Raw genomic sequence first — 27,889 nt, 5'->3', positions numbered from 1 at the left:
GCAGCCCCCCTCCCGCTGTTGTCACTCTCACACGCTTAGGGCGCCAGCCCCGCTCGCACCAGATGAAGGCGCAGGGAGATTGGGGCCTGTGCCAGCAGCAGGTACGAGCGGCGGCTGCTGCCCCGATCGCTCCCCAGGAGCAGGGGGAGGTGGAGAAGCCCTCAGGGGTGATTGGGACTGGCAGCCGCTGCTCACACCCACTGACAGCACCGAGCAATCGGGACCAGCGCTGGGTGCCAGCAGCAGGTGCAAGAACCGGATGGGACCGTGGCACACGGGAGCAAAGAATTTTCAGTAACCACCAGAGGCTCACCCCAATGACAGCGACCAGTGCCCCGCCTTGGTCTGGCGCCCCCGCTCACCTGCTCCACCATCCCGCCATCCCGACACCCGCCATGTTCCACGCATGCCCCCTGGTGCTCAGCACAGTTGTTCGGTTGTTCTGCCATTCGGTCTATTTGCATATTAGGCTTTTATTATATAGGATATTTTTTAATTGATTGGGGTGGTATTAGTCAACATGACATGTAGGTTTCAGGTGAGGTTCTATGTTACAAGATCTGTATATTGCCCACCACCCAAAGTCACATCTGTCACCTTGTATTAGGATCCTCTTCTTCCCCTACCCCCTTCCCTCTGACAACCACCTCGCTGCTGTTTGTGTTCACGAGTTGTAGCTTTATACCCCACATATGAGTGAAACCACATGGTTCTTAGCTTTTACTGATGGACTTATTTCACTTAGCATAGTATTCTCAAGGTCCATCCATGTTGCTGCAAATGGCAGTATTTCGTCCTTTCCTACGGCTGAGCAGTAGCCCACTGTGTGCATGGGCCACATCTTCTTTACCCAGTCCTCTACCACAGGGCACTTTGGTTGTTTCCATGTCTTGGCCACCGTGAATAATGCTGCAATGAACACGGGGGTGCATATATCTTTGCGAATACATGATTTTGAGGTTCCTGGGTATACCAGTATACCCAGGAGAGGGCTTACTGGGTTGTATGGTAGCTCTAGTCGCAATTTTCTGAGGAATCGCCAGCCTGTTTTCCATAGTGGCTGCACCAGCCTCCATTCCCCCCAGCAGTGAATGAGGGTTCCCTTTTCCCCACAACCTCTCCAACACTGTTGTTGCTTGTCTTGTTGATAATGGCACTCTAACTGGTGTAAGGTGGTATCTCATAGTAGTTTTGCATTTGTTTTGCTAGTGAGGGTGAACACCTTTTCATATATCTATTGGTTCATATGTCTTCTTGGGAGAAGTGTATTTTCAGGTCTTCTGCCCACCTTTTTATTGGGTTATTTGTTTGGTGTTGAGTTTTACTAGTTCTTTGTATATTTTGGAGATTAAACCTTTGTTGGAGCTACTGTTTGCAAATACCATCCCCCATCTGGTTGGCTGCCTGTTGGTTTTGTTGTCCATTTCTTTTGCTGTACAGAAGCTTTTTAGTTTGTTAAAATCCCATTCATTTATTTTTGTCTTTACTTCCCTTGCCTTTGGGGTCAAGTTCATAAAGTGTTCTCTATGACCAAGGCCCATAAGTTTGGTACCTATGTAACATATTTTCTTCTATGTCACTTGTTGTTTCAGGTCTTATATTTAGGTCTTTGATCCATTTTTGAATTAATTTTTGCACATGGGGAAAAGCTGTAATCCAGTTTCATTCGTTTGCATGTGGCTTTCCAGTTTTCCCAGCACCATTTATTGAAGAGACTGTCTTTACTGTGTTGTGTATTTCTAGCTCCTTGGTTGAAGATTATCTGTCTGCATGCATGTGGTGTTATAGCTGGGCTCTCTGTTCTGTTCCATTACCTGTGTGTCTGTGTCTCAGCCAATGCCGTGCTGTTTTGATCATCGCAGCTCTGCCGTGTAATTTGAAGTCAGGTAGCGTGATGCCTCCAGCTTCGTCCTATTTGCTCAGGATTGCTTTGGCTATTTGGGGTTCCATACAAATCTGATGATTTCTTGTTTCGTTTCTTTACAAAGTGACATTGGGATTTGGATGGGGATTGCATTAAATCTGTATATTGCCTCCTCAGGGTTTTAAAAATGAATTCCTTTTACCCACTTGGGAGAGAACAAGGTGGCAAAATGACCACCAAGAGTGATTCTGGGGGAAGGAGAGGCTGTGAGAGAGATGGTGTGGGCAGCTCGGGCCCTCCAGGTGTGGGCTGCTCTGGGCCCTCCAGGCCGGCCATGAAGGAGGGCTCCTCTCAGCAGCCTAGTAATGAAGACAGGGAGCAAGGAAGGAATGGCTCCTCAGGAATGTGAGCTTGGGATCCATGCCCTGAGGGCGACAGATACCTTTCTGGGAGAATTTGACTTTGGAAGGTGAAGGAAGGGCTTCCTGGAGGGAGTGGTTTTAAACTGAGGCCTGAGGATTCAACGAGGTTGGGGTTTGTGAAGGTCCTGGGGTCTGTGAAGGTCCTGAGTGAATAGGGAGACTCCAGAGCACTCCTGGTGCTGACGATGCAGGCGCAGACAGCACGTGATGAACGGACGTGGCTGTGCTCGAGAAAACTATTTCCTGAGCCACGCAGCTTGGGATCCGCGGAGAGGGCTGGGGCGGGGCGGGCGGCAGGGAGAGCTACAGGCTGGGGAATATCCGGGGAGATGGATGTGGAGACTGGGCAGCGGGCAGGCCTCCGAGGGCCTGGTGGCTGGTGTAGGGATGTGGGTCTCCATCCTTAAACCTAAACGAGAAAGGGGTTTAAGCAGGGGCTCAGGGGCGTGTTGGAGATGTGTGGGAGGACCGCTGGCTGTGTGTAGAGAACAGGACACAGAGAGGCCATCGTGGGCTCCGGTCCAAGATGTTCATCTGGAACTTGGGCTCAGGGAGGCCAGGGCAGGGCAGAGCGTCTCACAGGCCGCCCAGCCCTGTGGTCACGGTGCCAGATGCGAATCTGGCCCCTGGACTCCAGGCTGCTCACGGCAGCTCTCAGGGAGCAGCGAGGACCTCTCTGGCCACGGCCCGGGGATAAGCATGCCACAGGTATGTTGCTCAGGGTGACCAGGGTCACACCGCAGACCTAACGCGGGTCTGACACTCATTCAATGGTGCAATAGTCGCCTCTCCAAGTAACTGAGAGTAGCCCGTAGCCATTCACTAGAGCAAGTGTGTCAAACACCAAGGCTGACACGGGCCAAATAAACAAGGTGTACGTTTCTGTGGGCCGCAAAAAAACAAAAGCTTTGATTTTCATGGAAATGTACGTTTATTTCGATAGAAACATGTGGAATACAAAGGGCTGAAATAAATGAGTCATCGTTAACATAAAATAATAGAACGTTTTAATAAAAATTAATATTTTTTTCTTGAACATTAACTTACCAAACACTGAATAACTGCACAAATTAATAAGCGTAGCACAAATAAACCTATTTTCCTCTGAAAGTGAAATATTTCCTGTTGCACACATCAAACAAGTCAGTCCAAAAATAATGACGTGGCCATCGGCTGCTAAAATATTCGCTGCTGCTATTAGTGGAGAGAAGTGGTGCGCCTGTGCGTAAGGCGCGTAAGGGAAACAAATGCAACATGATTGTAGTCATCCGTCATTAGCGAACATTGTAGTTCGTTATTAATAATTATGTATAACAGGATATTGTAAAAAGTAAGTAAGGAAATTTTTGTTAAGACGTTTCTTACATACCGTTATATTGGCTGGGCCGCAAAAAATTATTTGTTATGGGCCGCATGAGGCCCGCGGGCCGCGAGTTTGACATGCTTGCACCAGAGCCTGTGTTTTCCTTGGTACCGTGGCCGCTGCCCCAGGGCCCTAAGCACAGCTGTGGGGAGGCAGGGCCACTGGAGACGGCTGTTCTGCCGGCAGTGAGCAGGGACAGTTCACAGTGAGAGAGAGACTCGGTGGGAGTGGGCAAAGGAATGCAGAAGAGCACAGAAACGAAGGCATGGCCGCTCCCCGCACATCCCGGCACCACGGGCAGCTGGCCTCGTGAGGACACACTGGGATGGCGTTACCGATGCTCATGTTCTTGAGAAGACAGCGGACATTGTAATTTCCCCACAAAGAGTCTTTTGAAATAATGCTTTCAAATACATAATTTAAATCTCCAAAATTGTAGTGATTTAAGGAGCAAGATTATTGTAATTATATGGAGCCTGTATCCGTTGGTGTGTGGGATAATGGTACTTGCTGTGCTTGTGCAGATACATTCCATGTCCGTTACGTTTCCCTAAGTTTTCATATCTGACCAGGCCCACCTAGCACCAGAGGTTTCCTCCAAGAGCGTGAGCGTCAGGAGTGAGAAGGAGGACACGTTTGCCGTCAATATTGTGATCCCCCTGCAGCAGCACTTGGCCTTGTTCTGAATCCTTCCTTTCCCATTTAGCAGCTCTGTTACTAGGGGGAATATTAACATATGTGGGCCTCCCTGTCCCCACTAATAGAGCTGAGTGGCAATGCGATTTGTAAGAATGAACTTCCGCCTCCCGCCCAGAGCCGGGGTGAGCGTGGGTGGCCCAGGCTGCGCCGGAGCCCACAGGCCTGGGAGCCCGTTATGCAGAGTGGGCACAAGGAGGTTTAGTTGTTCGTATGGAAAAGAATACAATAACTAATGGATAATAATCCTCTCTAATAAAATGGTAACATGCAAATTAACCATCACTCCTCTACATAAGCCACGCCCACCAGCCAAGCCAAGCCCACCAGCCAATCAGGGCGAGTATGCAAATTAACCCCAATCCAAGATGGCTACAGCCACAGAAAGCAAGGTTTCCCAGGTAACAGAGTAAGCAAAGCTTTCCATAGCCATTGCAGGCCTAAGCCTCCACTCAAGCTACAAAGTTTCAATTATAGAAGGTAAACAAATTCAAACAAATGGCAGCAGAATGGAGCTTGAGAGAGCAGGCCAGGGTTGCCGCGGCAACAGGGGAAGCAAAGCTTTCTGCACACCCTGGCCGGGCCCACTCGCTTAAGGCAACAAAGTTTCAATTGTAGAAGGTGAATTAACTGCCACAGAAATGGCTGCCGGAGCCCCAGGCTTGGCTCCGCTCCAGGCTACAAAGTTTCAATTGTAGAAGGAAAATAAATTGCAGATACCAGGGCCTCCCCTTGGGTTGCCAGGGGGCGTGGCCTGCCTGCAAACCACCACAGGCCCCTCACTCAGGCCGCCCCACACCCCAAGGGAACCCCCACCCTTATCTGTGACACCCTTCAGGGCAAACCAGCTGGCCCCCACCCGTGCACCAGGCCTCTATCCTATCTAATAAAAGAGTACTATGCAGATTGATCATCACTGCAACACACAATATAGCTGCCCCCATGTGGTCAAAGATCCTGCCCTCATGTGGACACAAGATGGCCACCACAAGATGGCCAGCAGGAGAGGGCAGTTGGGAGGCATCCGGCCTGCAAGGGAGGGCAGTTGAGAGGGACCAGGCTTGCAAGGGAGGGCAGTTGGAGGTGATCAACCCTGCAGGAGAGGGCAGTTAGGGGTGACCAGGCCGACAAAGGAGGGAAGTTGGGGGCAAACAGGCTGGCAGCAGAGTGGTTAGGGGGTGATCAGGCTGGCAGGCAGAAGCAGTTAGGGGCAATCAGGAAGGGAGGCAGGCAAGCAGTTGGGAGCCAGCAGTCCTGGATTGTGAGAGGGATGTCCGACTGCCCGTTTATCCTTGTGGGATCGGGCCTAAACGGGCAGTCGGACATCCCTCCAGGAGTCCCAGATTGGAGAGGATACAAGCTGGGCTGAGGGACAACCCCCCGCCGTGCACGAATTTCGTGCACCGGGCTTCTAGTATAAGAATAAACTTCCACGCTCACAGATGGAAACCTACCTGTGCCCACCAGTGTGCTTCCCTTCCCGGCTCTGTGGGTGGCATCGGGGAGAGCTTGAACCTGGCCCCCGGGGAAGTGTTTCCACCACAGAAATCGGGGAATGCTGCAGATCAGGGCCTTGTTCCCGGGGAGCCCCGCACGGGCAGGCACCAGCCCCACTGATCACCCCGCCCCCCTCAGCATTGTTGTCTGAGCTGCTCTGCCTGCTGCGCTCTGGCCCCTCCTGCCTCGGACCACGGGGCACGTGCCCTGGCACTGACAGCCCGCCCTCCTGGAGTCTGGGACCCAGTCAGCCCCACTGGGGCCTGAGCACTGGCCTTTCTAGCGTCAGTGCTGCTGGTCCAGGAGCCAGACCTGAGGGCCCCGCCTCCTCTGCCTAATAGACTGGTCGCCAAGGCAAAGCCAGGCACAGGGAGTTCCAGCTTCTGTCTCGGACGATGGCGTGAAACAGTAAATCAACAGGAGGCAGAGCCACATGTTTCGGTGACGACAGCTGTGTCTCCTGCCCGCTGGCATGTGCATGGCATGGTCGGTGCCTGGTGGGTGAGGCAATTAGCTTGTACCCCAGGGCACCAGGCTGTGTTTCTCACTTTCCCTCCCACTGCCTTTCAGCAATCAGATTGCACGGGTAATAGCTGCCAAGCCACTTCATTGAAGCTGATGAGGTTATTAATTTCCTGGGGGCTAATGGAAGGATGGTGTGAGATTAATTTTCCGGTTGGCATTTAGGGGCTCGTTAGCCTCTCTGCTGCATTCCCAAAGGTGGGGACAGTAAATGGCTCAGCTGTCACTCTGATTTGGGGTAAATCACTGTACCCCTGATTTCTGTGGGTTCCCATCTCGTGGCTCAGGTAAGACCATGCCGTTGGGGCTGGGGAGACAATGAAGCTTGGGTCTCCTGAGAACAGCGACGTGGGAAGTGGGCTGGGCACCAACACAGATAGGCCAGTGCACAGGCAGGTGGGGAGATGGATAGGAGAACAAACATGTGCGGTGGAGCATGGGAGGAGCCGGCAGGATGAGGTGGAGCATGGGAGGAGCAGGGCAGGATGAGGAGGAGCATGGGAGGAGCTGGCAGGATGAGGTGGAGCATGGGAGGAGCAGGGCAGGATGAGGAGGAGCATGGAAGGACCCGGCAGGATGAGGTGGAGCATGGGAGGAGCAGGGCAGGATGAGGTGGAGCATGGGAGGAGCCGGCAGGATGAGGTGGAGCATGGGAGGAGCCGGCAGGATGAGGTGGAGCATGGAAGGACCCGGCAGGATGAGGTGGAGCATGGGAGGAGCCGGCAGGATGAGGAGGAGCATGGGAGGAGCCGGCAGGATGAGGAGGAGCATGGGAGGAGCCGGCAGGATGAGGTGGAGCATGGGAGGAGCCGGCAGGATGAGGTGGAGCATGGGAGGAGCAGGGCAGGATGAGGAGGAGCATGGGAGGAGCCGGCAGGATGAGGAGGAGCATGGGAGGAGCCGGCAGGATGAGGTGGAGCATGGGAGGAGCAGGGCAGGATGAGGTGGAGCATGGGAGGAGCAGGGCAGGATGAGGAGGAGCATGGGAGGAGCCGGCAGGATGAGGAGGAGCATGGGAGGAGCCGGCAGGATGAGGTGGAGCATGGGAGGAGCCGGCAGGATGAGGTGGAGCATGGGAGGAGCAGGGCAGGATGAGGCGGAGCATGGGAGGAGCCGGCAGGATGAGGTGGAGCATGGGAGGAGCAGGGCAGGATGAGGCGGAGCATGGGAGGAGCCGGCAGGATGAGATGGAGCATGGGAGGAGCCGGCAGGATGAGGTGGAGCATGGGAGGAGCAGGGCAGGATGAGGCGGAGCATGGGAGGAGCCGGCAGGATGAGGCGGAGCATGGGAGGAGCCGGCAGGATGAGGTGGAGCATGGGAGGAGCCGGCCTCAAGGTGACCTCAGGTTGATGGCTCTTTTGGTTTGGTGTCAGTTTCTTTCTCAATAAGATGCGTTTCCTGTGCGGATGTGCAGGAGACACTCTTGTGAAAGGAAGGTGAACAGGAGCAGGTACAGGACCCGCCAGCCCTCCAGGGGGCGCCCTCGCAGGGGCTGGGGAGGAGGCTGGGCCGTCGCCCTTTGGCAGATGATAGTAGCACCTGTGGAGACCCTGGAGGTGGGCAGGAGGCCCCAGTGATGGTCCAGGGAGGTCCGAGCTCGGCCCCTCTCCAGTCTCTACGGTGACGTCAGGGAGATGGTCCTGCTCACTCACCACTGACCCCTCCAGGTGAGATGAGGACCCGGGGACAGGTCTCTACTGAGGTTGAAGCTTTCACAGGAGGGACTCTGAGCCCAGCTCAGGTGGCCAGAGCCACATGGCACCCATGGAAACGTAAGGGTTTTCCAAGAAAGCTGCTGCTGGTGCCTGGCAACGCCTGAAGGTGTTTGTGGGCAACCCCTGAAGGCGGATGTGGGCACTGCCTGAAGGCGGATGTGGGCAATCCTGAAGGTGGATGTGGGCACTGCCTGAAGGCGGATGTGGGCACTGTGTGAAGGCGGATGTGGGCAACACCTGAAGGCGGATGTGGGCACTGCCTGAAGGCGGATGTGGGCACTGCCTTGGGTTCTAGCCAGCCATCACCTGTCTCTCCTGAACAGAAATGATTTGCCAGGGGCTCCAGCAAATAGAAATGTGTTGGTAACACACACACACACACACACACACACACACACACACACACGCATGCGGTTCCACTGGGAAAACATCTAAAAACCCAAAGCTGTTGCGTTTCGGTCTTGGTAACTTAGTGGAGAACTAAGTGGTGGACTTTTTGCGCCTAGAAATGAAGACAACGGGGAAGAAAAAGAAAATGGCATTTCTTAATGTTGGGCTAAACACAGTATCACCACCACCCAGTGAGGTTTCTCTCGTTAGTCCCAGCGGCAGGCGAGGAAGCGTGCTCAGAGAGGTGCAGTCGCTTCTCCGAGGCTGCACAGCTGCGACCCACAGTCCAGGGGCCGCGGAATAACATGCAGCAAAGTGGCGCCTCCAGGACTCGGGCCCCAGAGGAGGACAGAGGAAACATTCTTCTCCACCCCTAGGCGGAGAGGGAGACTCGGAAAGACTGAAGTCACTTGTCTCAGTCTCACATCTGGCAGGGGAACCGAGCAGGACTGGAACCGGGTCTTCCCTCTTCTGGTTCCTTCACTCATCGCCCCCCTCAGCACACATTGAAGGCCTGGGTGTCCCAGTTCCCCCAACCCGCCTCCTGACTCTCAGGTCGAGAAGCAGCGTTACTGCGGGCAGGAGGGAGCTAAGGCTGCCTGGCTCCTTCCCGCCTCCAGACAGCGCGAACCCGCAGGCTCCATTCCCTTTTGTGAGAGAAGGTCCCTGCGCTCATTCCATTCCTGACTTCCTTTTCCGATTGATCCTCCCACCGCTCCTGAGCCTTCGCCCCTTTCTTCCCTTGCTCCCTCAGGTCTCTTCACCCTTTTCTGACCCCCAACCCCTGGAAATCACCCCAGGTTAGCCCCTTGGCTGCGTAGGCCGTAGGCCGCCTCTCCCAGCCTCTGTGGCTGACCTGGGGCCAGGGCACCGGCCTCTGGGCTCCTGCACCGGCAGGCCTCTCGCCAGCTGCCAGCCCCCGCCTCCCGCCGTCTGCCCTTTCTCCTTGGTCTCCTCAGATTGGCCAGTGGCACGTGGCAGACGGCCTCAGCATGGACAGCCGCCTCTACGCCTCCAACACGTCCAACAGTCTCTTCAACACCACCCTGGTCGTCACCACCATCCTGGTAAGCAGGTGCCCCCGCCTCTGGCTGCAGCCCAGGGTGCTCCCAGGTCCAGCCACTCACAGGCTCCCCAGGAGCGGAGGATGGCGCTCTGTCACAGCCCTGGCCAGCTGCGGCAGCATGGGGCGCAATTCACTCATTGCTGAGTCCCAAAGCAGCTGGGAGGGAGGGAGGGAGGGAGACGCCCCGTTTGGGGACGCTCTTCCAGGCAGTCAGGGAGCTGTGATGGCCGAGGGAAGGGGACCTAGAGGCACAGGCGGGAGAAGCCCACCAGGCCGTCCCCTTCGCTGGCATAACAGCCACCTCGCTCGGTGCCCATGGCAGGCCAGTGCCCCTGCAGGGACCCTGCAGGCCAGCGGTGCTCCTGGCCCATGTCCTCTTGCTCAGCTGCTGCGGCAGAGTCCTCACGCCCTCCTCCCCGCACCCTCCTCCCCGCGCCAGGCACTGCGCTCCTTACTGCCCTCAGAGACGGGAGACTCGGTCCTGTCCTCAGGTCAGAGGCGAGGGTGGCCAGGCAGGCTCGGCCCCGGCCAAGGCAGCCTTCTTCCCCCTGAGGACCATGTTTTCAAAGACGTGTCAGTGCAGCCACCTGCGTGGACGAAGTGGCAACGACGTGGTTCCTCTCGCCCCCGCGCCGTTACCTGCTGGGCAGCACACCTCCCTGCCCGGCCACCCGTCAGCGGCACCCAGTGTGGCCGCACTGACAGGGTCCGGCCCCAAGCAGAGGCGGGAGGCATTCCCGCGGCTCAGCCTGTGGTCGCTAAGTGCACGGCCTGCAGGTGCGCTGCTTCTCTCGGGCTTTTGGAGATGCTGGAGGGCTCGGGACCTCCCTCACCACCTTCGTGAGCTGCTGGCCCGGGCTCTGGGCTGGACTGGAGGTGCTCCACGCAGAGTGGGGCGTAGGCCGGGAAGGAGGCGCACACCTAGCACCTAAGGGTCCAAGGGGAGAGAGTCCCCCCTCCGGAGGTCAGCAAAGCCTTCCGAGGAGAAGGGGCATGGAGCCGAGCTCCAGCACAGGGCGGGCGGGAGGAATGAATCGGAGTCGTCAATGCCGGAAATGCTGGGAAGGGCAGATCCCCAGCTGAGCCTGGGGGGGCGGTGAGCTCCGTGGCCGGAGGCTGTGGAGGGACTTGCAGGCCAGGCTGTGAGCTTTCCCTGCACCGGGAGGGGGGGGGGGGGGGGGGGGAGGGGGGAGGGGGGGGAGGTGCCACTGGCTGGCTGTTCATTCACTGATGGGCGTTTATTATCCCGTGTGCTGGGCGCTGTGCGTGCTCAGCACCAGACAGGCCTGGGGCGGGCGGTTGGGCACTGAGCGGCGAGCTGTGTAAACACCCAGGTGCGGGAAGGTGTGAGCAGACACCTGACAGGACGGACGGACGTGGCAGCCAAGGGCCAGCTGGGAAGAGAGGTCCTGGGCAGAGGGCGCCTGAAGCAAAGGGCAGGCCGAGCAGCTCCCGTCTCAGCTCCAGCTTCCGCTCCCTGAGCCGCGGCCCCGCCTGGAGCACATCCGCTGCCCTCTGGCCACCGCCCGCTCACAGAGCCACGTGCCTGGGTCCAGGGGCCCTGGGCGCCCTCCCGCCGGGTGTGCAGATGAGGAGCTGAGGCTCAGAGAGACACAACTGGCGGGTGGGAGGCTCTGCCGGCCTGCTTTCCTCTCCCGACTTGCACGCTGCTCACTCAGGGCCAGTTGCATTCCCTCCCGTCCTGTGGGTGCCCCCCCCCGCCCCCCCCCCCACTCTCCACGAAAGGCTGCCCTGGAGCCTGCCTGTCTGTGTGGGAATCTGCCTGACACCTTCCCTTCGTGACTGTCAGGGCCTTGACCTTCTGACCCTTAGCTCTTCCGGACGCTTCTGCTGTCTTCTGTGGCTGCCCTCACTCCCCTCACATCGCGGTCTCCACGAGGTCTGCTTACCACTCTCGGTCCTTCCTCGCTCCTTCCCCTCAGCGGCCTCACAGATTCTGCACCTGCCGCCAAGGCCGCTACAGGAGCCTCCCAGCCGCGGCCCCAGCCTTGCCCTCACTCCACATTGTGAACAGGGTCAACATGTTCCAGATCCGTTCCCTCCAAATCATCCCTGGCCGAAGGCGCCGCCCTCAGTCATCTGTACAGGCTCCAAGGGTCCGAGGACCTCACCCCTGTGTGCCCGGCGCCCACGCTGTCACCACGCCTGACCCTCTCTGTGTCCCACCCGAGTCAAACTGTGGCTCAGGACTCAGTATTTCATATCAGGCAGCGTCTGTTCTCACCCGCAGACATTCAGTCCCTTGCTTCTCAATATTCTACACTCCTATCTTAAGTCTTTAAAACTGTAATGCTTCCCTAGTATATGTGTGGTGTACAGGCACCTCGTGCTGGCATCCAAGGCCCTACTGTCCTTAATTCATCTCCCTAAATTTCTTCTCTTACCCCTGCTCCCCACAGCCCATGCTTCCCTACATGGAGGGCCCATTGTCCCCTGACGCCCCTGCATGACCTCACTCGGGATTATGCCCTTGATCACGCCCGTGGGGCCTGCCCTCCACACCCTCCCATCGGTCAGTGTTCTGTCGTCCTCCAGGCCCCGCTCACAGCCCACCTCCTCCACGGAGCTTTCCAGAGGCCCTGTCCCTCTTCCCAACACTCCTGGCTGGCCCAGCGCTGCCGTGGCTGCAGGTGTTCAGCATGTTCTTACCTGGCCTGCTGTAGCCTCAGCATCCTGTATCTCATAGAGCTCAGTGATAGGTCCGTGTGCAATAAACAAACAGACCAGGGATGGAATGGGGTGGGGTCAGGCGATGACCTTACACAAGGCAGAGGGCCTTCAGCTTGACTCTGCAGTGGGACTCCTGTTTGTTCCTGGAAAGATAAGTGCCTTGAATTGGGAGGAGGGGAGCTAACCACCACCTCCAAAGTAGCCCGTTACTTAAGCCACTTCCCCTCATCTACCCCATCGCCTCCCGAATCTCCTGTGCCCTGGGTCCCATCTTGTGTGGCTAAGACACCAGGGCTAAGATGAGAATGACAGCTGCCCAGTTTTGCTGCAGGAAAACCCATATTTAATGCTGAAGGGGAATCACCAGGAGATGGAAGGCAATGACCGCTACGAGGGCTTCTGTGTGGACATGCTCAAAGAGCTAGCAGAGATCCTCCGGTTCAACTACAGGATCCGCCTGGTCGGGGATGGCGTGTACGGCGTGCCCGAGGCCAACGGCACCTGGACGGGAATGGTCGGGGAGCTGATCACGAGGGTAAGGAATGAACAGGTGATTTGGACTTGGGAGTGGGCTGGGGAGGGAGATGGAAGGACATGAAGCTGTGCTGTGTGCTTATAAACCCTCCATTGATTCAGTCAGTCAGTCATTTTTCACTTATTTCTCTGCTCATTGCACAAATTTTTGCTGAGCTGTCCCTGGTGAGAATCATTGGTGACTATTTAAAACCATGATGCCCACCTAGAAGGCCCAGTCCAGCACCTGTAACAGGTAAGGGAGGCTTTCACCAATTTACAGGAATCAAAGGGCTCTGCTTTTGGATAATCCAGGTGCTCTTTGTTCTGATTATTGTATTGCTCATGAGCACCCCCTGGCAGGGCTGGGACAGGTCCCAGGAAAGTGAAACACACCAACATCAGCTGACTTTGACCTTGAGAGGTGCTGTCAGGGAGAGATGGTTAGACACAGGGGAGAGGGCTGGAGAATCAAAATGGTGGCATAAGTAAATGCTAGTACTCACCAACTCCCACAACCACATCAAAATTACAACTAAAATACAGAACAACCATCATTCAGAGCTGCCTGAAATCTGGCCGAATGGAAGTCCTACAACCAGAGAAGTAAAGGAGAAAGCACATCAAGACTGCTAGGCGGGGCAGAGGCACAGAACACGCTAGTCTGACACTCATGTGTGGTGTGTTGTTAATCTGGAGGAATATCTCGGCTGCAGAGGCCTCCTGTGAGGAGCAAAGGGTCCCAGCCCCACACCAGGCTCCCAGCCCAGTGCTGGGAAGAGAACCCCCAAAAATTTTAAGCTGTGAAAATCATTGGGAATTGTGGCTAAGTGACAGAAGCTGCTCCGGGCAGTTCCTCTTAAAGAACCCACCCTGGGACTTACTTGGACTTAGTCCCCCTGGTGATTCTCTGAGATCCTGCCCCACCCAATTTGCAACCCCACCCAAGCAGTTTGCAGCAGCTTTTCCATATGAATAGCCTATCCTGGCTCAGGATTCAGACTTTCCTAAAATCTCTCAAATAAGCAGTAGCTGGTATCAGCATGCCCCTATTTCTCAGTAAGAGGCCCAAAGCCCAACACAAGTAGCATTCATCTGCAGATCCCTCTGTAGCTACTACCAAGTGGCCCCAGTCAGGGCACAGGCAGTGACTGACTTTGCACCTCCGGGGAGGCCCCAGAGGAAATGCACCCCATGGACAGCTTCAGAGCACACCAGATTACAACTCCACACATCCACAAGTCACTCACTCAAGGTACAGACTCAGTGAGCACCAAAGCCCCACTGAAGTAAGTCCTGCTCCATAGGGGGGCTCCTGCACAGCAGCTCTTCCACTGTAGTCGTCGCTGGTCCTTGCAGCCAATTGGCCTTGGGGTCAATCCCTCCCAATGATGCCAACAACAATCATGGCTCAACTACAATAAGATAGTGTACACAGCCCACACAGGTGCCCACCTAGAAGGCCCAGTTCAGGTGACTGGGGAGACTGAACCACTGGTCCCTACAGGACACCTACTACACAAGGCCACTCTACCAATTCCAGGAGACATAGCAGCTCTACCTAATGCACAGAAACAAATGCAGGGAAGCAACCAAAATGTGGAGACAAAGAAACATGTCACAAATGAAAGAACAGAATAAATCTTCAGAAAAATAACTAAATGAAAGCAAGCAAACTATTTACAGAGTTCAAAACAATGGTTATAAGGAAGCTCGTGAAACTTAATGAGATCTTCAAGGGACTTAGTGAGAACATCAAACACATAAAAAAGGATCAGACAGAAATGAATGATACACTAACTAAAATAAAGAATAATTTATAGGGAATCAACAATAGAGGATCCAAGAATCAGGTCAACAATTTGGAATATGAGGAAGCAAAAAACACCCAATCTGAAGAACAAAAAGAAAAAAAAATCCAAAAATGTGAAGATAGTGTAAGGAGCCTCTGGACAACTTCAAATGTGACAACATTCACATCATGGAAGTACCAGAAGGAGAAGAGTGAGAGCAAGATATTGAGAACCTATTTGAAGAAATAATGACAGAAAACTTCCCCCACCTGGTGAAAGAAATAGACTTACAAGTCCAGGAAGCACACAGAACCCCAAACAAGAGAAACCCAAAGAAGCCCACACCAAGACACATCATAATTAAAATGCCAAGAGCAAAAGACAAAGAGAGAATATTAAAAGCAGCAGGAGAAAAGCAGTTACTTACCTACAAGGGAGTGCCCATACAACTGTCAACTGATTTCTCAACAGTAACTATGCAGGCCAGAAATGAGTGGCAAGAAGTGATGAATAGCAAGGACCTACAACCAAGATTACTCTACCCAGCAAAGCTATCATTCAGAATTGAAGGTCAGATAAAGAGCTTCCCAGATAAGAAAAAGCTAAAGGAATTCATCAACACCAAACCAGTATTATATGAAACTAGAGGCCCAGTGCACGAAATTGTGCACAGACCAGGGGGGTGGGGGTCCCTCAGCCTGGCCTGTGCCCTTTCTCAGTGTGGGAGCCCTCAGGGGATGTCCGACTGATGGATTAGTCTTTTGAATTTCTAAGCCATCAATTGGACATCCTTAGTGCTGCTGCGGAGGCGGGAGAGGGTCCCGCCACTGCTGGTGTGCTCGGCAGCCATGAGCCCAGCTTCTGGCTGAGCTGTGGTCCCCCTGTGGGAGTGCACTGACCACCAGGATGCAGCTCCTGCATTGTCTGCCCCCTGGTGGTCAGTGCATGTCATAGCGACCAGTCATTCCACCTTCAGGTGATTTGCATATTAGCCTTTTATTATATAGGATGTTGAAGGGTATTCTTTAAGAAGAACAAGGGAAAAAGAAAGATTTTTAAAATGAACAATAAAATGGCAAAAAATGCATTATCTATCAACAATTGAATCTAAAAATCAAAATAAATGAACAAGGAATCTAAAGAACAAAATAAACTGATGAATAAAATAGAACCAGAGGCATGGGAGCATGGAACACACTGACGTATCTCAGAGGGAAGGGGGAGGAGCAGGAAGAGATCAACCAAAGAACTTATATGCATACATGCATTATCCATGGACACAGACCATAGGGTGCGAAGGCCTGGGGTGGGATGTGAACCGGGGGAGGGGGACAAGGGGGGGGGAGAAGCGGGACATCTGTAATACTCTCAGCATTAAATATTTAAAAATAAAGAAATAAGTAAAATCACAGGGAAGGATCGGCGTCAGAGGATTCGTCACAGGTGCAGTTACTGCTTGTTGTGTCATTTTCTGCCTTCGCTAAAGCGCCCTTACAGACCCAGGGCCAAGGTGCATTTGTTCAGGCTCACAAGTCCAGGATTTTCAGAGGGAATGTGGATTAAAATTCAGGTGAGCATCATAGAATATCAGTCGTCTGTTAGGTTAGAGCAGGAATGTGGGACGTTCTTCCAGCCCCTGGCCGGGTGCTCAGTTGAGTGAAGCATCATATCCTACAGCCAGAGGTTGCATGTTTGATCCCCAGTTGGGCCTCATGAGAAACAGCTGATCAATGTCTCTCTCTCTCTCCCCCCGCCCCTTCCCCTCTCTAAAATAAGTAAAAAATAAAATTTAAAAAACAACAAAGCCTTTCCAGGGGAAAATCTCTTGTTTTCTTGGTACACACTATTAACATCTGTAAAAAGTAGTCATTATTAATGCAAGGCCCATGTTTTCCTAACTGGCGTTTGTGGTCAGGTGGGGGATGGGCACCCCAGTGCAGTCTGCACCGCCCCTTCACCCTGCTCTCCGAGGGCAGCCCTGCAGCCTCCCAGCGTGCCACGTGCTGCACGTCCTTCTCTCCAGTCCTCACACACGTGCCTTTCAGCTCCGTGTCATCCCCACTGTCACACAAGCCACCTGAGCTCAGAGCTGGGACGACGGGTCTGAACCCACAGTCAGGACGAGGCTGCGCTGGGATCTGAATGCCGAGCCGCAGGCTTCCGTGCAGCACGGGCCTCCGGGGCCTGTGCCGTCTCCAAGGGAGGCCGCCTAGGTGCAGGCCGCGCCTCTCCCCCCCGCCCCCTCCCAGCCCCACTCCTCCCTCGCCTCACGCCTCCCTCCCTGCTTTCTTTCTTTTCTTCTTCTTTACTCCCTTCCCTTCATCTAGGGAATTAATATGGTTTTTTAATTTATTGTTGAAAGAGTTAAAGGAGTCCCCTTTGTTTCGTTTTTTCCCATTGACCACTCCACCCGAGCCGTCCCTCCCAGGCCTTCCCCACACTATCGTCTGTGTCCGCGGCTCTGCACCACGCACATGCGGCCCCTGGTTAATACGATTTTAACCCTTTACCTGTACCACACTTGGGATATCAGATGCATTTTCTAAAATCCTAGTCTTTAAGGCTTACATTTTAGTTGGGGCATTACATAAGCTACCCTCGACAAAGCGTGTGGGTTCTGTGCAGGCTGGAGCGGGAAGGCGCTGAGAGCTGGGGGCGCTGAGGAGCCTGTCTGGCCGTGTGGGCCCGGCGGGCGCACAGCAAGGCTTGTGCAGAGAACGGGGATGCCCGCTGCCCTGCAGCCCAGGGGCAGTCAGACGTGGGGACTTGCCCTGGGAGCTGGCCGGTGCAGGGCTGAGCCGTCAACAGGAGGGACAGAGGCCCAGGGAGGAGCCTGCAGCCACTCCCTGGGGCGGGGCGGGGCTGGGCAGGTGAAGACCTGGGCGGGAGCCTGGCTGTTTGGGAGGTGCTGCTTTTCTCCCAGGTCAGCCCCTCCTGGCAGCCCTCCTGCTCTGTCACACGGTGGGTTGCAGCCAGGGGTGTAGACCAGAGAGCTGAACCCGAGGCGAAGCAGCACCTGCGCCTCAGCCACCACCAGGCTCTGCCCGAGTGAGTCCGGAGAACTGTGTGGAGCCCCTGCCCGCGGGCAGCACAGCCTCTGCCTGCTCCCCAAGCGCGCTGGCTGCCGCCCCCTCTCAGCAAGTCAGCGCTGGGCTACCCACCCCCACCCCCGGGATGAGCCTCTGGAGCAGCCAGCCTTGGTCCTTCCGCCCTCACCCCAGGATTGTGGGTCCTGTCCCGACCCTGAGGCCAGGGTCCTGCTAACCCCGCGGACGTGTTTTCTGTCCTCGGCCGATGCGTGGCTTCGGCGTCACTGGGAGGCTGATGAGAAACAGCGGCTGTTTCCCGCACCCACGGCTCTGAGCCCGGACGCCGAGGGCTGCTGGGCAGGCTGTCTACCGGACACGGCGACGGGCGAGACCGCCCTGCTCGCCAAGCACGTGCCGTGCGGGAGGCTGTGTCCACCTGTGGATTTCCTTCCCACAAAGAGGCCTTCGTTTGCCAAGCCAGGTGCCACTCAGGCTCCCGGAGGGACCGATTTGTGTAATTCACCTGATGGCGCCACCTCCCTCCGAATGAGGCGCAGGCATAAAACCAGGAGCCCGCAGCCCACAGAGCATGCGGATGGAGTCGCTTACTAACTTCATGGGCACAGAAAAGTAGAAACGGTTCCGCTCCAGGAAGTGGGCAGAGTTGGTGCACAGCTGCTGTGTGTGGAGGGCCGAGCACCGCCAGGCACTTACCATGTGCCATTTCCTCCCCGACAGCCTGGTGAGGTGACCATTGTCGCTCACGTTTCATCACAAAGAGGCTGAGGTTGACAGCTGCTTAACAGAAAGGCTATCAGGTCACACAACGAACGAGCGGTTGATCTGAAGTTCAAAGCCAACCCCGCCTGACGTCGACGTCCATGCCGCTCCAATACCCTTGAAGCCCGCGGGAATGACAGTCCAGGGGGGCCGTGGTGGCCCAGCGGGGACTGAGAGGCACCGAGGGGGAGCGCGTTACAGGAGAGGGAACTGTGGGGACAGGCCCGGAGCCTGAATACGGGGCCGGCCTAAGGAACAGGCAGGGGCCCAGGGGCCATCACAGGGAGGGAAGTCCGGAGCGGGGTCGATGCTGGGAAGGCGGTCGCGGGCGGGCCGTGCAGGTGGCTGTGAGGCGTTGGGCTGTACTTCCCCGGCAGCAGGAGCTGCTGGCGCTCGGAGGCAGGGAACGAGGGGTCAGGTCCGTGGTGTAGAAACAGACTCTAAGCGGTGGCTGTCCAGGCGTGTCCCGGAGCCAGCTGCAGCCCCTGGGGCACCAGAAACCCGCGTTCCGCTCCATCCAGACCCACTGAGGCGGGCACTCTGGAGGGGCCAGCGATTTGCATTCTAACGGGCTCCGGCGGCGCTGGTGCGGGTTTGGGTGTGAGCACGCGGGGGCTGTGCAGTTTCCCGGCTGGATGGAAGCAGCAGAGCAGCGCCGGGACTCAGGCGTGATCACGTGGAGACCCGGACGAGGGCGGCAGCATCGAGGTTCCAGTGACGGTCATGACCCACAGGCGTTGGGGGCTGGGACTCAGTTATTGACGGGAGGGCCAGGACAGGAAGGGAGAGGAGGCTCCCGGCTGACGCCTGGTCTCAGTGTTGGTGACAGGTGGCAGGTAACTCATGACCTGAGAAACAGTCCATGGAAAGAGGAGCTGCAGGTGGGAGTGGGAGGCGTCCTGGCTTGGATCTGGAGCCCCGGGTCTGGGGCGGAGAGACTCCGCGGTGCTCTCCCCTCCCCCTCCTCCGTGTCTGTCACCCGCTTCGTGACATTAGGCTCCGCTCGCACTTGCTCTCTGGGCTCCGGTCCTCAGCCTTCCCGCCGTCTGTCCTCCAGCACCTGCACAGGTGTGTGCGCGGCCGCGTGGAGACCTGTGTCACAGGGTCGCCGGCCAGCGGGTGACCCCGGCGGAGTGCTGGCCTGGGCGTCGGGTTGTCCCGTGGGTGTAAGCGGGAGGCGGCGAGGGTGACAACTAGGACGCGTCCTTCTTGCCTCTGCCATCTCTCCCTCCAGGAGAGCCCGTTGGGTCTGTGGCAGGGTCGAGAGGCAGCCTCGGAACCGAACTGCCCAGTTTGAGCCCAGGTCTGCCACTTGCTTCCTCTGCAACCTGGGCAAGTTCCTTCACCGCTTTGTGCCTCACTTTCCTGATCTGTGAAGTGGGGGTCACAGCAGTGACTTGGCGCCCGGGGGTGTCGGAGCACCGAGGAGGCAATGAGGGCTGTGTTCCCATCACTCCGCGGCCCTGCAGGCCCACCTCTGCTTAAAACCCTGCCGGGCCTTCTAATTCTTCTCATTCTCTCCGGGCGCACCTTCCGCCCTGGCTCCGCCCTCCGGCCTCCTCCAGCCGCTGGAGCTTTGCCTCCAGGGACCGGGCCTGTGTCTGCGCACCCTGCATCCCCGTACCCTGCATCCCGGCACCCTGCATCCCGGCACCCTGTATCCCGGCACCCTGCATCCCGGCACCCTGCATCCCGGCACCCTGCATCCCGGCACCCCGCATCCCGGCACCCTGCATCCCGGCACCCTGCATCCCGGTACCCTGCATCCCGGCACCCTGCATCCCGGTACCCTGCATCCCGGCACCCTGCATCCCGGCACCCTGTATCCCGGCACCCTGCATCCCGGCACCCTGCATCCCGGCACCCTGCATCCCGGCACCCCGCATCCCGGCACCCTGCATCCCGGTACCCTGCATCCCGGCACCCTGCATCCCGGCACCCCGCATCCCGGCACCCTGCATCCCGGCACCCTGCATCCCGGTACCCTGCATCTCGGCACCCTGTATCCCGGTACCCTGCATCCCGGCGCCCTGTATCACGGCACCCTGCATCCCGGCACCCTGCATGCCGGCACCCTGCATCCCGGCACCCTGCATCCCGGCACCCTGCATCCCGGCACCCTGCATGCCGGCACCCCGCCTGAGCAGGCAGAGTCAGTGAGGAGTGAGGAGGACTGCTGGGCACTGAAGGGGGCGGGAGGGGCAGCGGCTTTGCAGATAGGCCCCGCCCACCTCAGTATCCCACACTCAGGGAAGGCAGAACCCGAGATACAGGGCTTCTGGGGACCCCTGATGAGCTCAGTGACCCCATGTCACCCTCAGCCAGATAGTCAGAGCCTAATGTGCGCTCCCCCCCCCCCCCAAGAAAACCAAGTTTTCGGATGGGACCTCCTTCCCAGCGGGTGGGAGGGATAGTGCTGCCCCATTCCCACAGCCTCAGGCCGGCCTGTGGGAGTTCCAGGAGGCTTTCGGTATGGGGGGGTGGGGGGGAAGTCCAGGGAAAGTACCTGGGAAAGAAGGTTCCGGGAATGCTCAGTGCAGCCTTTTCTGCGCAGCACCCTCTGCTCCAGGAGCTTCAGAGTTAATCCACCAGAGCTAGATAACGGCGCAAGGAACGCGAGGCCAGGGGCCGGGGGCCGGTGAAGCGAGAGGTGCCGATGAGCCTTGCAGAGGATGGGCAGCTGCGGGCTTGGCACGGAGGGGCAGCTGGCCCGCACAGAGGACGGGAAGAGGGTGTGGGGACCGGGTGGACCGTGGATAAGGGCCCGAGAATAAAGATCTGGAGGCTGATCAGGGTAGAGCCTCGGGTCCGAGGATTCGAAGGAGCTGGGGCGTCATGCTGGGCACGGTCCCGCCCAGGAGCCCAGGAGAGGCCCTGTGGGCACCACCCACGCCCAGCCTCTCTCCACGTGGCACGCGTTCCCATCGTCATCGCCGGCCGACTCTTACACACTTGTGAAGAGATTCCCAAATGTCAATCTGCAGTTGCCTTTGTGGGGGAAAGCTGACTGTAGGGAGAGAAACCTGAGGACAGAGCTGTTGACTCTGGTTAATTGGGAGGTGTGTGTGTGTGTGTGTGTGTGTGTGTGTATATACAGTATATGTGTGTGTATGTACAGTATGTGTGTATGTACAGTATGTGGGTATGTATATGTGTGTATATAGTATGTGTGTATGTGTGTATACAGTATATGTGTGTATGTACAGTATTGTGTATGTGTATATGTGTGCGTATGTACAGTATGTGTGTATGTATATGTATGTGCGTATGTACAGTATGTGTGTATGTATATGTGTGTATGTACAGTATGTGTGTGTATATGTGTGTGTATATAGTATGTGTGTATGTGTGTATGCAGTATATGTGTGTATGTACAGTATGTGTGTATGTGTGTGTGCGTATGTACAGTATGTGTGTATGTATATGTATGTGTGTATGTACAGTATGTGTGTATGTATATGTGTGTATATAGTATGTGTGTATGTGTGTATACAGTATATGTGTGTGTACAGTATGTGTGTATGTATATGTATGTGTGTATATACAGTATGTGTGTATGTATATGTGTGTATATAGTATGTGTATATACAGTATGTGTGTATGTATATGTGTGTATACCGTATATGTGTGTATGTACAGTATGTGTGTATGTGTGTGTACAGTATGTGTGTATGTAAATGTATGTGTGTATACAGTATATGTGTATACACTATGTGTGTATATGTATATGTGTGCATGCAGTATATGTGTGTATGTATATGTATGTGTGTGTGTGTGTGTGTGTATTTATATAATCACAGAAAGGACTGGGTGCTGTGTTTACCTCTGACCCGTCTTACCAGTTTTGGTTTCTAACATTTCCTTCAATTCCTTCTTTCCAACCAATTTTCTTTTCGCCTCTTCCTCCTCCCAAGTCTTGGGCTGCCGATTTGGCATCCACCACGCACCAGCCTGGCATGGCGCACGCTGGGCTCTGTGGCTGCCTGAACTCAATGCAGGGCTGAGGTTCTAGAAGCCCCAAACAGCCCTCCACGGAATCTCCAAATGCAGGCGCTAACAGTCTTCTACCCCACCTCCCTCCCTGACCCATGGGTTGATTCACTTGATACAAGTAATCAACACTGTCTTGGAGAATATACAGAGCGAGCACAATGAGCTACTCACAGTTTTTATTTTTTGTTAACAATCTCTTACATCTGCAGGCTAGTCTCTTTTCAGCCTGACCTCCCTGTATGAGGGCCTGAGCTTATTAGCCTGCTAAGTCTCCTGGCGGCTTTAGCTGGTGGAACAGAGTTGGGGTGGAGGATTGGGGAGGGGGGTCGGTAGAGAAGGAACTGACCTTGCCAGGGAATGTACCCTCTCATCCATCACACACCCCTGGTGTGGAAAGTGGGGACCAGCGTGTCTCTCTCCCTACTTCCTTCCAGTGATTGGGAGGAATGTGTGTGAGTATACCTGTTTGTAGATGGTTGGACACTTCACTTTTCGATATTTCTTTCTTCATATTTTTCATCAACTGATCCATAAGAATTAGGAGTTAAAGAAGCTGAAATACAGCCCTAGCCAGTTTGGCTCAGTGAATAGAACGTCGGACTGTGGACTAAAGGGTCCTGGGTTCGATTCCAGTCAAGGGCATATACCTCGGTTGCAGGCTCAATCCCCAGGCACCTTCAGGAAGCAACCAATCGATATGTTTCTCTCTGTCTCTCCCCCTCCCTTCCACTCTCTCTAAAAATCAATGGAAAAATATCCTCAGGTGAGGATTAACACACACAAAAAAAGAAGAAGCTGAAATGTAAACCCATGGCGACCAGTCTAGATGCACGCTGAGTTCCTGGGTATTAGCATGCCAGCATCACCGGGCAACTTGTTACATGGGCACCTTCCTGGTCTGGGAGGAGGTCGGGCACTGGCATTTTAATTGAGTCTTTCGGGTGATTGGCTGCCGGGGTCATGGACTACATTGGAGAGCCACTGAGAAGGACCCAACAACTCTCTTCACCCTGACCCTCAGCTGAGGGATGAGGTTACGGAAGCCTTGAGGAGGGCAGTGGCTAGGGCAGAGCATGGACTAGAATGAACGTCAGCTCTGGGCTCTCCCCACTCTGTTTGCAGGGGAGCAGCCCACTAGGGAGCGAGCTTGCTTTGCAGTGGGATGGAGTTAGATTGGATGCAAGAACTTCTGGCAGAGGGAGCCGACATCCCTCCTTTCCCAGAGGACCTTGACTCAGGACAGACCGTCCAATGTGGGCATTAAGGTGCAACCTGGAGGCAAAACGAAAGGAAGGAAACATCTTCTGAACAAACTCTGCTGATTTTGCATGAAAGGGACCAGAGGGCCTTCCCTCAGTTCTGCTGTGGAAGTTGAATTTTAGCTTCAAGAGCAACTTCAGTGGCCAGTGGGCTTGGTCCCAGCTCCAAGGACAAGCTCAGTGATGTTGGGCCACTTGCTTGATTTCTTGGTCTCCATTTCTTCAGCATCTGACCGGAAATGAATGGGTTCCTTTAGATTGTTTTTAATTCCTGTGGTTCCATTATTCTTATTTTTTACTAAAGGCCTGGTGCACGAAATTCATGCACTGAGGGGGTGTTCCTCAGCCCAGCCTGCACCCTCTCCAATCTGGGACCCCTCAGAAGTCCACAGGGATCGGGCCTAAACCAGCAGTCAGACATCCCTCTCACAGTCCGGGACTGCTGGCTCCTAACCACTCACTTGCCTGCCTGCCTGATTGCCCCCTAACCACTACCCTGCTGGCCGGATTGATGCCTTACCACTCCCCTGCCAGCCTGATCATCCCCAACTGCCCTCCCCTGCTAGCCCAGTCGCCCCCAACTGCCCTCCCCTGCCAACCTGATCTTGCCCCCAACTGCCCTCCCCTGCCGGCCTGTTCATCTCCAACTGCCTTCCCCTGCAGACCATCTTGTGGTGGCCATCTTGTGATGATGTGTGGGCGGCCATCTTGTGACAACATGGGGCAGCCATCTTGTGATGACGTGAGGGCCACCTAGGCTTTTATTAGTATAGATTGTAATCCTACCCCCTGCAAAAGTGCCTTACACAGTGTGGGAACTCAGTGACATTTAGTGACTAAATAAATTAATAAGTTGAATAAAAAACAACTCAATGTTGAGGTTCCAAGAAACCTATCTACCAGTTTTCCCATTTGAAACCCCTATTCTAGGGCCTTTGAGTCTCTCTGAGCAGTCTATGTGGTCCTTCCTGCTTTTTGTTCTACTTAGTGTGCAGTGTGCAGAGGGGTCTAACCTCCAGTGACCGTCAGTGATCATTCCCACCTTGGAGCTGCTCCTTAGAGTCACTCCCACGACAGAGAAGCCAGACCAGGGTAGCATCCCCCAGCAGCGGTGGCCTCTGTCTCCGTCCTGGCGCCCCGTCCCATGCAGCCGCCCCTCTGATGGGCTCTCTCTCCCTTCCAGAAAGCAGACCTGGCCGTGGCCGGCCTCACCATTACCGCTGAGCGCGAGAAGGTGATTGATTTCTCCAAGCCGTTCATGACTCTGGGGATTAGCATTCTTTACCGCGTTCACATGGTAAGCATTTCTGTCACTCATCGTATTTGCATGCAAACACAAAGTTATATAGTAATTAAGAATGACTGTGGGAATATTTAGATTTCAAGACTTAAGTGCCAATGTGCTGGGCTCGTATTTCCCCCAGCAGCTGCACGATTGGTAAACAAGAAGAACGGAAGAGTCACACTTGTGGGCGTCCCTGTAAATACTGCGTCTGCCTCGCTGAGTAGCGATGGCCAGGAGTGACTGCTCAGTTAGGGACGGTTGGCCTGTTGGTCCCTCTGCTTCCCCCTGGAGGACAGGCCACAGCACAGCGAGGTCCCCAGCACCCTCCAGACTTCACGGCTCAGCTGCCCTCTGCTCACTCGGAGCGTGGTGCCTGGTGGGGGCAGGCCCGCTCCTTCCACTGGTGAATAAAGGGCAGATCATTTAATGTCATGTATCCCTGACATGTCCCCCTCTTCTGCACACATGTTTTAAATGATTTAATTTTTTAATTGATTTTAGAGACAGAGGAAGAGAGAGAAACATCAATTGATTGCCTCCCGCATACACCCCGACTGGGGATCAAACCTGCAACCAGGGCATGTGCCCTGACCAGGAATCAAACCGGCGACCTTTTGCTCCACAGGACGACGCTCAACCAACTGAGCACACTGGCCAGGGCGCCGCATACTTTAACAAGAGAAGGAGGCTTCTGGTTAGGCTGGCTAGAGCGGGTACAGCTGGTGTGAAAAGGATTGTGGAGGCACAGCAATGGGCAGCAGAGGATGGGCAAGACAGCTGGCGGGCAGGGCAGGGAAGGAGCCTGGCTGGGCCTCAGACCGCCATGGCAGTCATCACATGGCCGGCTCGTACGTAGTGCTCCTAGTTTGTCTGCTAAACCCGAAGAGCTTCCTCTCATCTTCATACAAACTAGCTCTCCGTGCACTGTATTAGATGGTTTTCCCGGCACTGCAGCCACTGGGGTCCAAGGTCACACAGCATATTCCTCTGTATTAGTTGGCACCACACGGCTACCCAGCAGGGAAGTCACCAAAGCTCATCCCACGTGTCTGCCGAAGAAGCGACCCTCCCTCTTCTGATCCTCCTCGGGCCTCGGGTTCCAATTCCAGGAAAGGGGATGTTTACATTCCCAGCCCCAGCCCGAGCTCACAGAGCCGACAGCTGCTAGGGCCTCAGAGACGGGGCCCACTTCTCCAGGGGAAGGCCTCCTTGCACGGCCACCAGGCTGCTCAGAAGAGCACAGCTGTCCTGGGCCTGGGCCTGGGCCTCTCAGGACCCCTGCCGGGCCTGGGGAAGAAGGCCAAGCATCTGGAAGAAGAGAACATCAAAATCCCAGGTTTCCAGGCAAAGATGGAGAGAAAGATGAGGGTCTGGTCACAGACAACGGTCGACAATGCTGTTGCCGTGTCTCTTGTGGATAAAGGGGGTGTTAATCCTCTTTCTCCTCTTTTCACGGTGATGACAGCCCCCATTCCTCAGCACCTCCTCTGTGCCAGACACACTCTCAGGCACCTGTGATGTTGGCTGTTGTTATGGGTTGAAGTGGGGCCCCTCAAAAAATACGTTCAAGTTCTAACCCCCAGCACCTATGAACGTGGTCTTATTTGGAAATCAAGCTAAAGTGAGGTCGTAGTGGATTAGGGCGTCTTTATAGGAAGAGGGAAATCTGGACACAGTCGCACAGGGAGAAGACCATGTGAATTTGAAGACAGATTGGAGGGAGGTGTCTATAAGCCCGGAAATGCCGAGGATTGCCAGCAGCACCAGGAGCTGGGAGAGACGAGGAAGAGTTCTCCCCTGAAGGCTTTAGAGAGAGCCTGGCCCCGCTCACATCTCGATCTGGGCCTTCCAGTTGCCAGGACTATGAGACGGCACCTTTTCGTTATTGTAAGCCACCAGTTTGTGGTACTTTGTGGTGGCCGCCCGCCCGAGGAAACTAATGTAGCTGTTGTACTTGTTTTAAAAACTTGAACAAGATCACCTACCAATGAGTGAGAGAGAAGAGTTCAAATCCAGGTTTAAGCCTGTTCTCCTAGGATACCAGGCCTGCACCCTTATTTGTGGGACGTTTGAATAATGGTCCTGTGTACCCTTTCTCATTTGGTCCTCAGGACTGTTCTTTGAGGGAAAAGGGCCAGGATTACAATTCCATCTTAAGCAAGGAGCTCACACAGGGCTGGGCCTGGAATGCAGGTGTCCTAACTCTCAGAACAGTGTTCCTCTCAGAGCTGCGCCTGGCAGAATCCCTGGGTGTTCCCTAGCTCACACTGTTTCTTGAGCCCACCCTACCCCCTCCAGCACCTGGGCCCCAAGGGAACACCCAAAAGCAAATGAAGACAGGGATTAAAAGGTGAGAAAGAAATAAAGGCCAACATTGAATCAATGCCAAGCATTTTGCTGGATGTATTACCCCTTTTTCAAGAAGGTCTTTTCACTTCAGAAAGATTGTCTAGGAAAATGGAGAACAGTGCTGAGTAAACCAGTGAATCATTCCTAATACTGCTTAATATTCTATTACAAGAAAACTGAAAATGAATAGAGTTTTATTTCTTAACACTAAATAACCTAATAGCCCATATAATGGAACTATGGCTTCCTGAATCATTTTAATGTTGATTATTTATTGAGTGCTCCTCTCTAAAGAAGCTGAAGGTGTTTTATCAACTTTAGTAATTCTCACATTCTCCCTCCATGCTGATCATGGTGTCCTACAATACGGATAAAGAAGTGGCACCAGAGAAGTTGAGTGGTTTGCCTAGCATCACTCAGGAGGACAAAGGCAATGCCAGGGTTAGAACTTAGGTCTACTCACACCTGATTTCCAACAAGCAACGTGAAATAGATAGGCTGCATCTGGGCTGTATGCAGGCAACAACCCCATCCGTGGGTGTTATGTAAGAGGAATTCATTGATTAGCCTTCCGCCCTGGGAGTCAGAGATGAGAATTGCATGCTAAACCAAAATGTCATCAAGACAACTCATTGCATACACACTGAGGGGAGCTCCCTTT

At 54.9% G+C, this 27,889-nt stretch overlaps 1 protein-coding gene across 1 annotated transcript in view; it reads left to right on the top strand.

The window, feature by feature from the left end:
* GRIK4 (glutamate ionotropic receptor kainate type subunit 4) overlaps nt 1-27,889 on the top strand; it is a gene marked incomplete at both ends in the record, with an annotated part of 129,258 nt that overhangs the window by 62,782 nt on the left and 38,587 nt on the right. Inside the window, 3 exons of the mRNA XM_079762939.1 lie at nt 9,430-9,537; nt 12,559-12,762; nt 24,778-24,891. Of these exons, the coding sequence (XP_079619065.1) occupies nt 9,430-9,537; nt 12,559-12,762; nt 24,778-24,891 (426 nt within the window). The remainder of the gene's footprint in view (nt 1-9,429; nt 9,538-12,558; nt 12,763-24,777; nt 24,892-27,889) is intronic.

Source organism: Cnephaeus nilssonii (assembly GCF_951640355.1).
Source record: "Cnephaeus nilssonii genome assembly, chromosome: 22".
In the NCBI taxonomy this organism is placed as follows: Eukaryota; Metazoa; Chordata; class Mammalia; order Chiroptera; family Vespertilionidae; genus Cnephaeus; species Cnephaeus nilssonii.
This window is presented reverse-complemented; position numbering and strand designations above follow the sequence as displayed.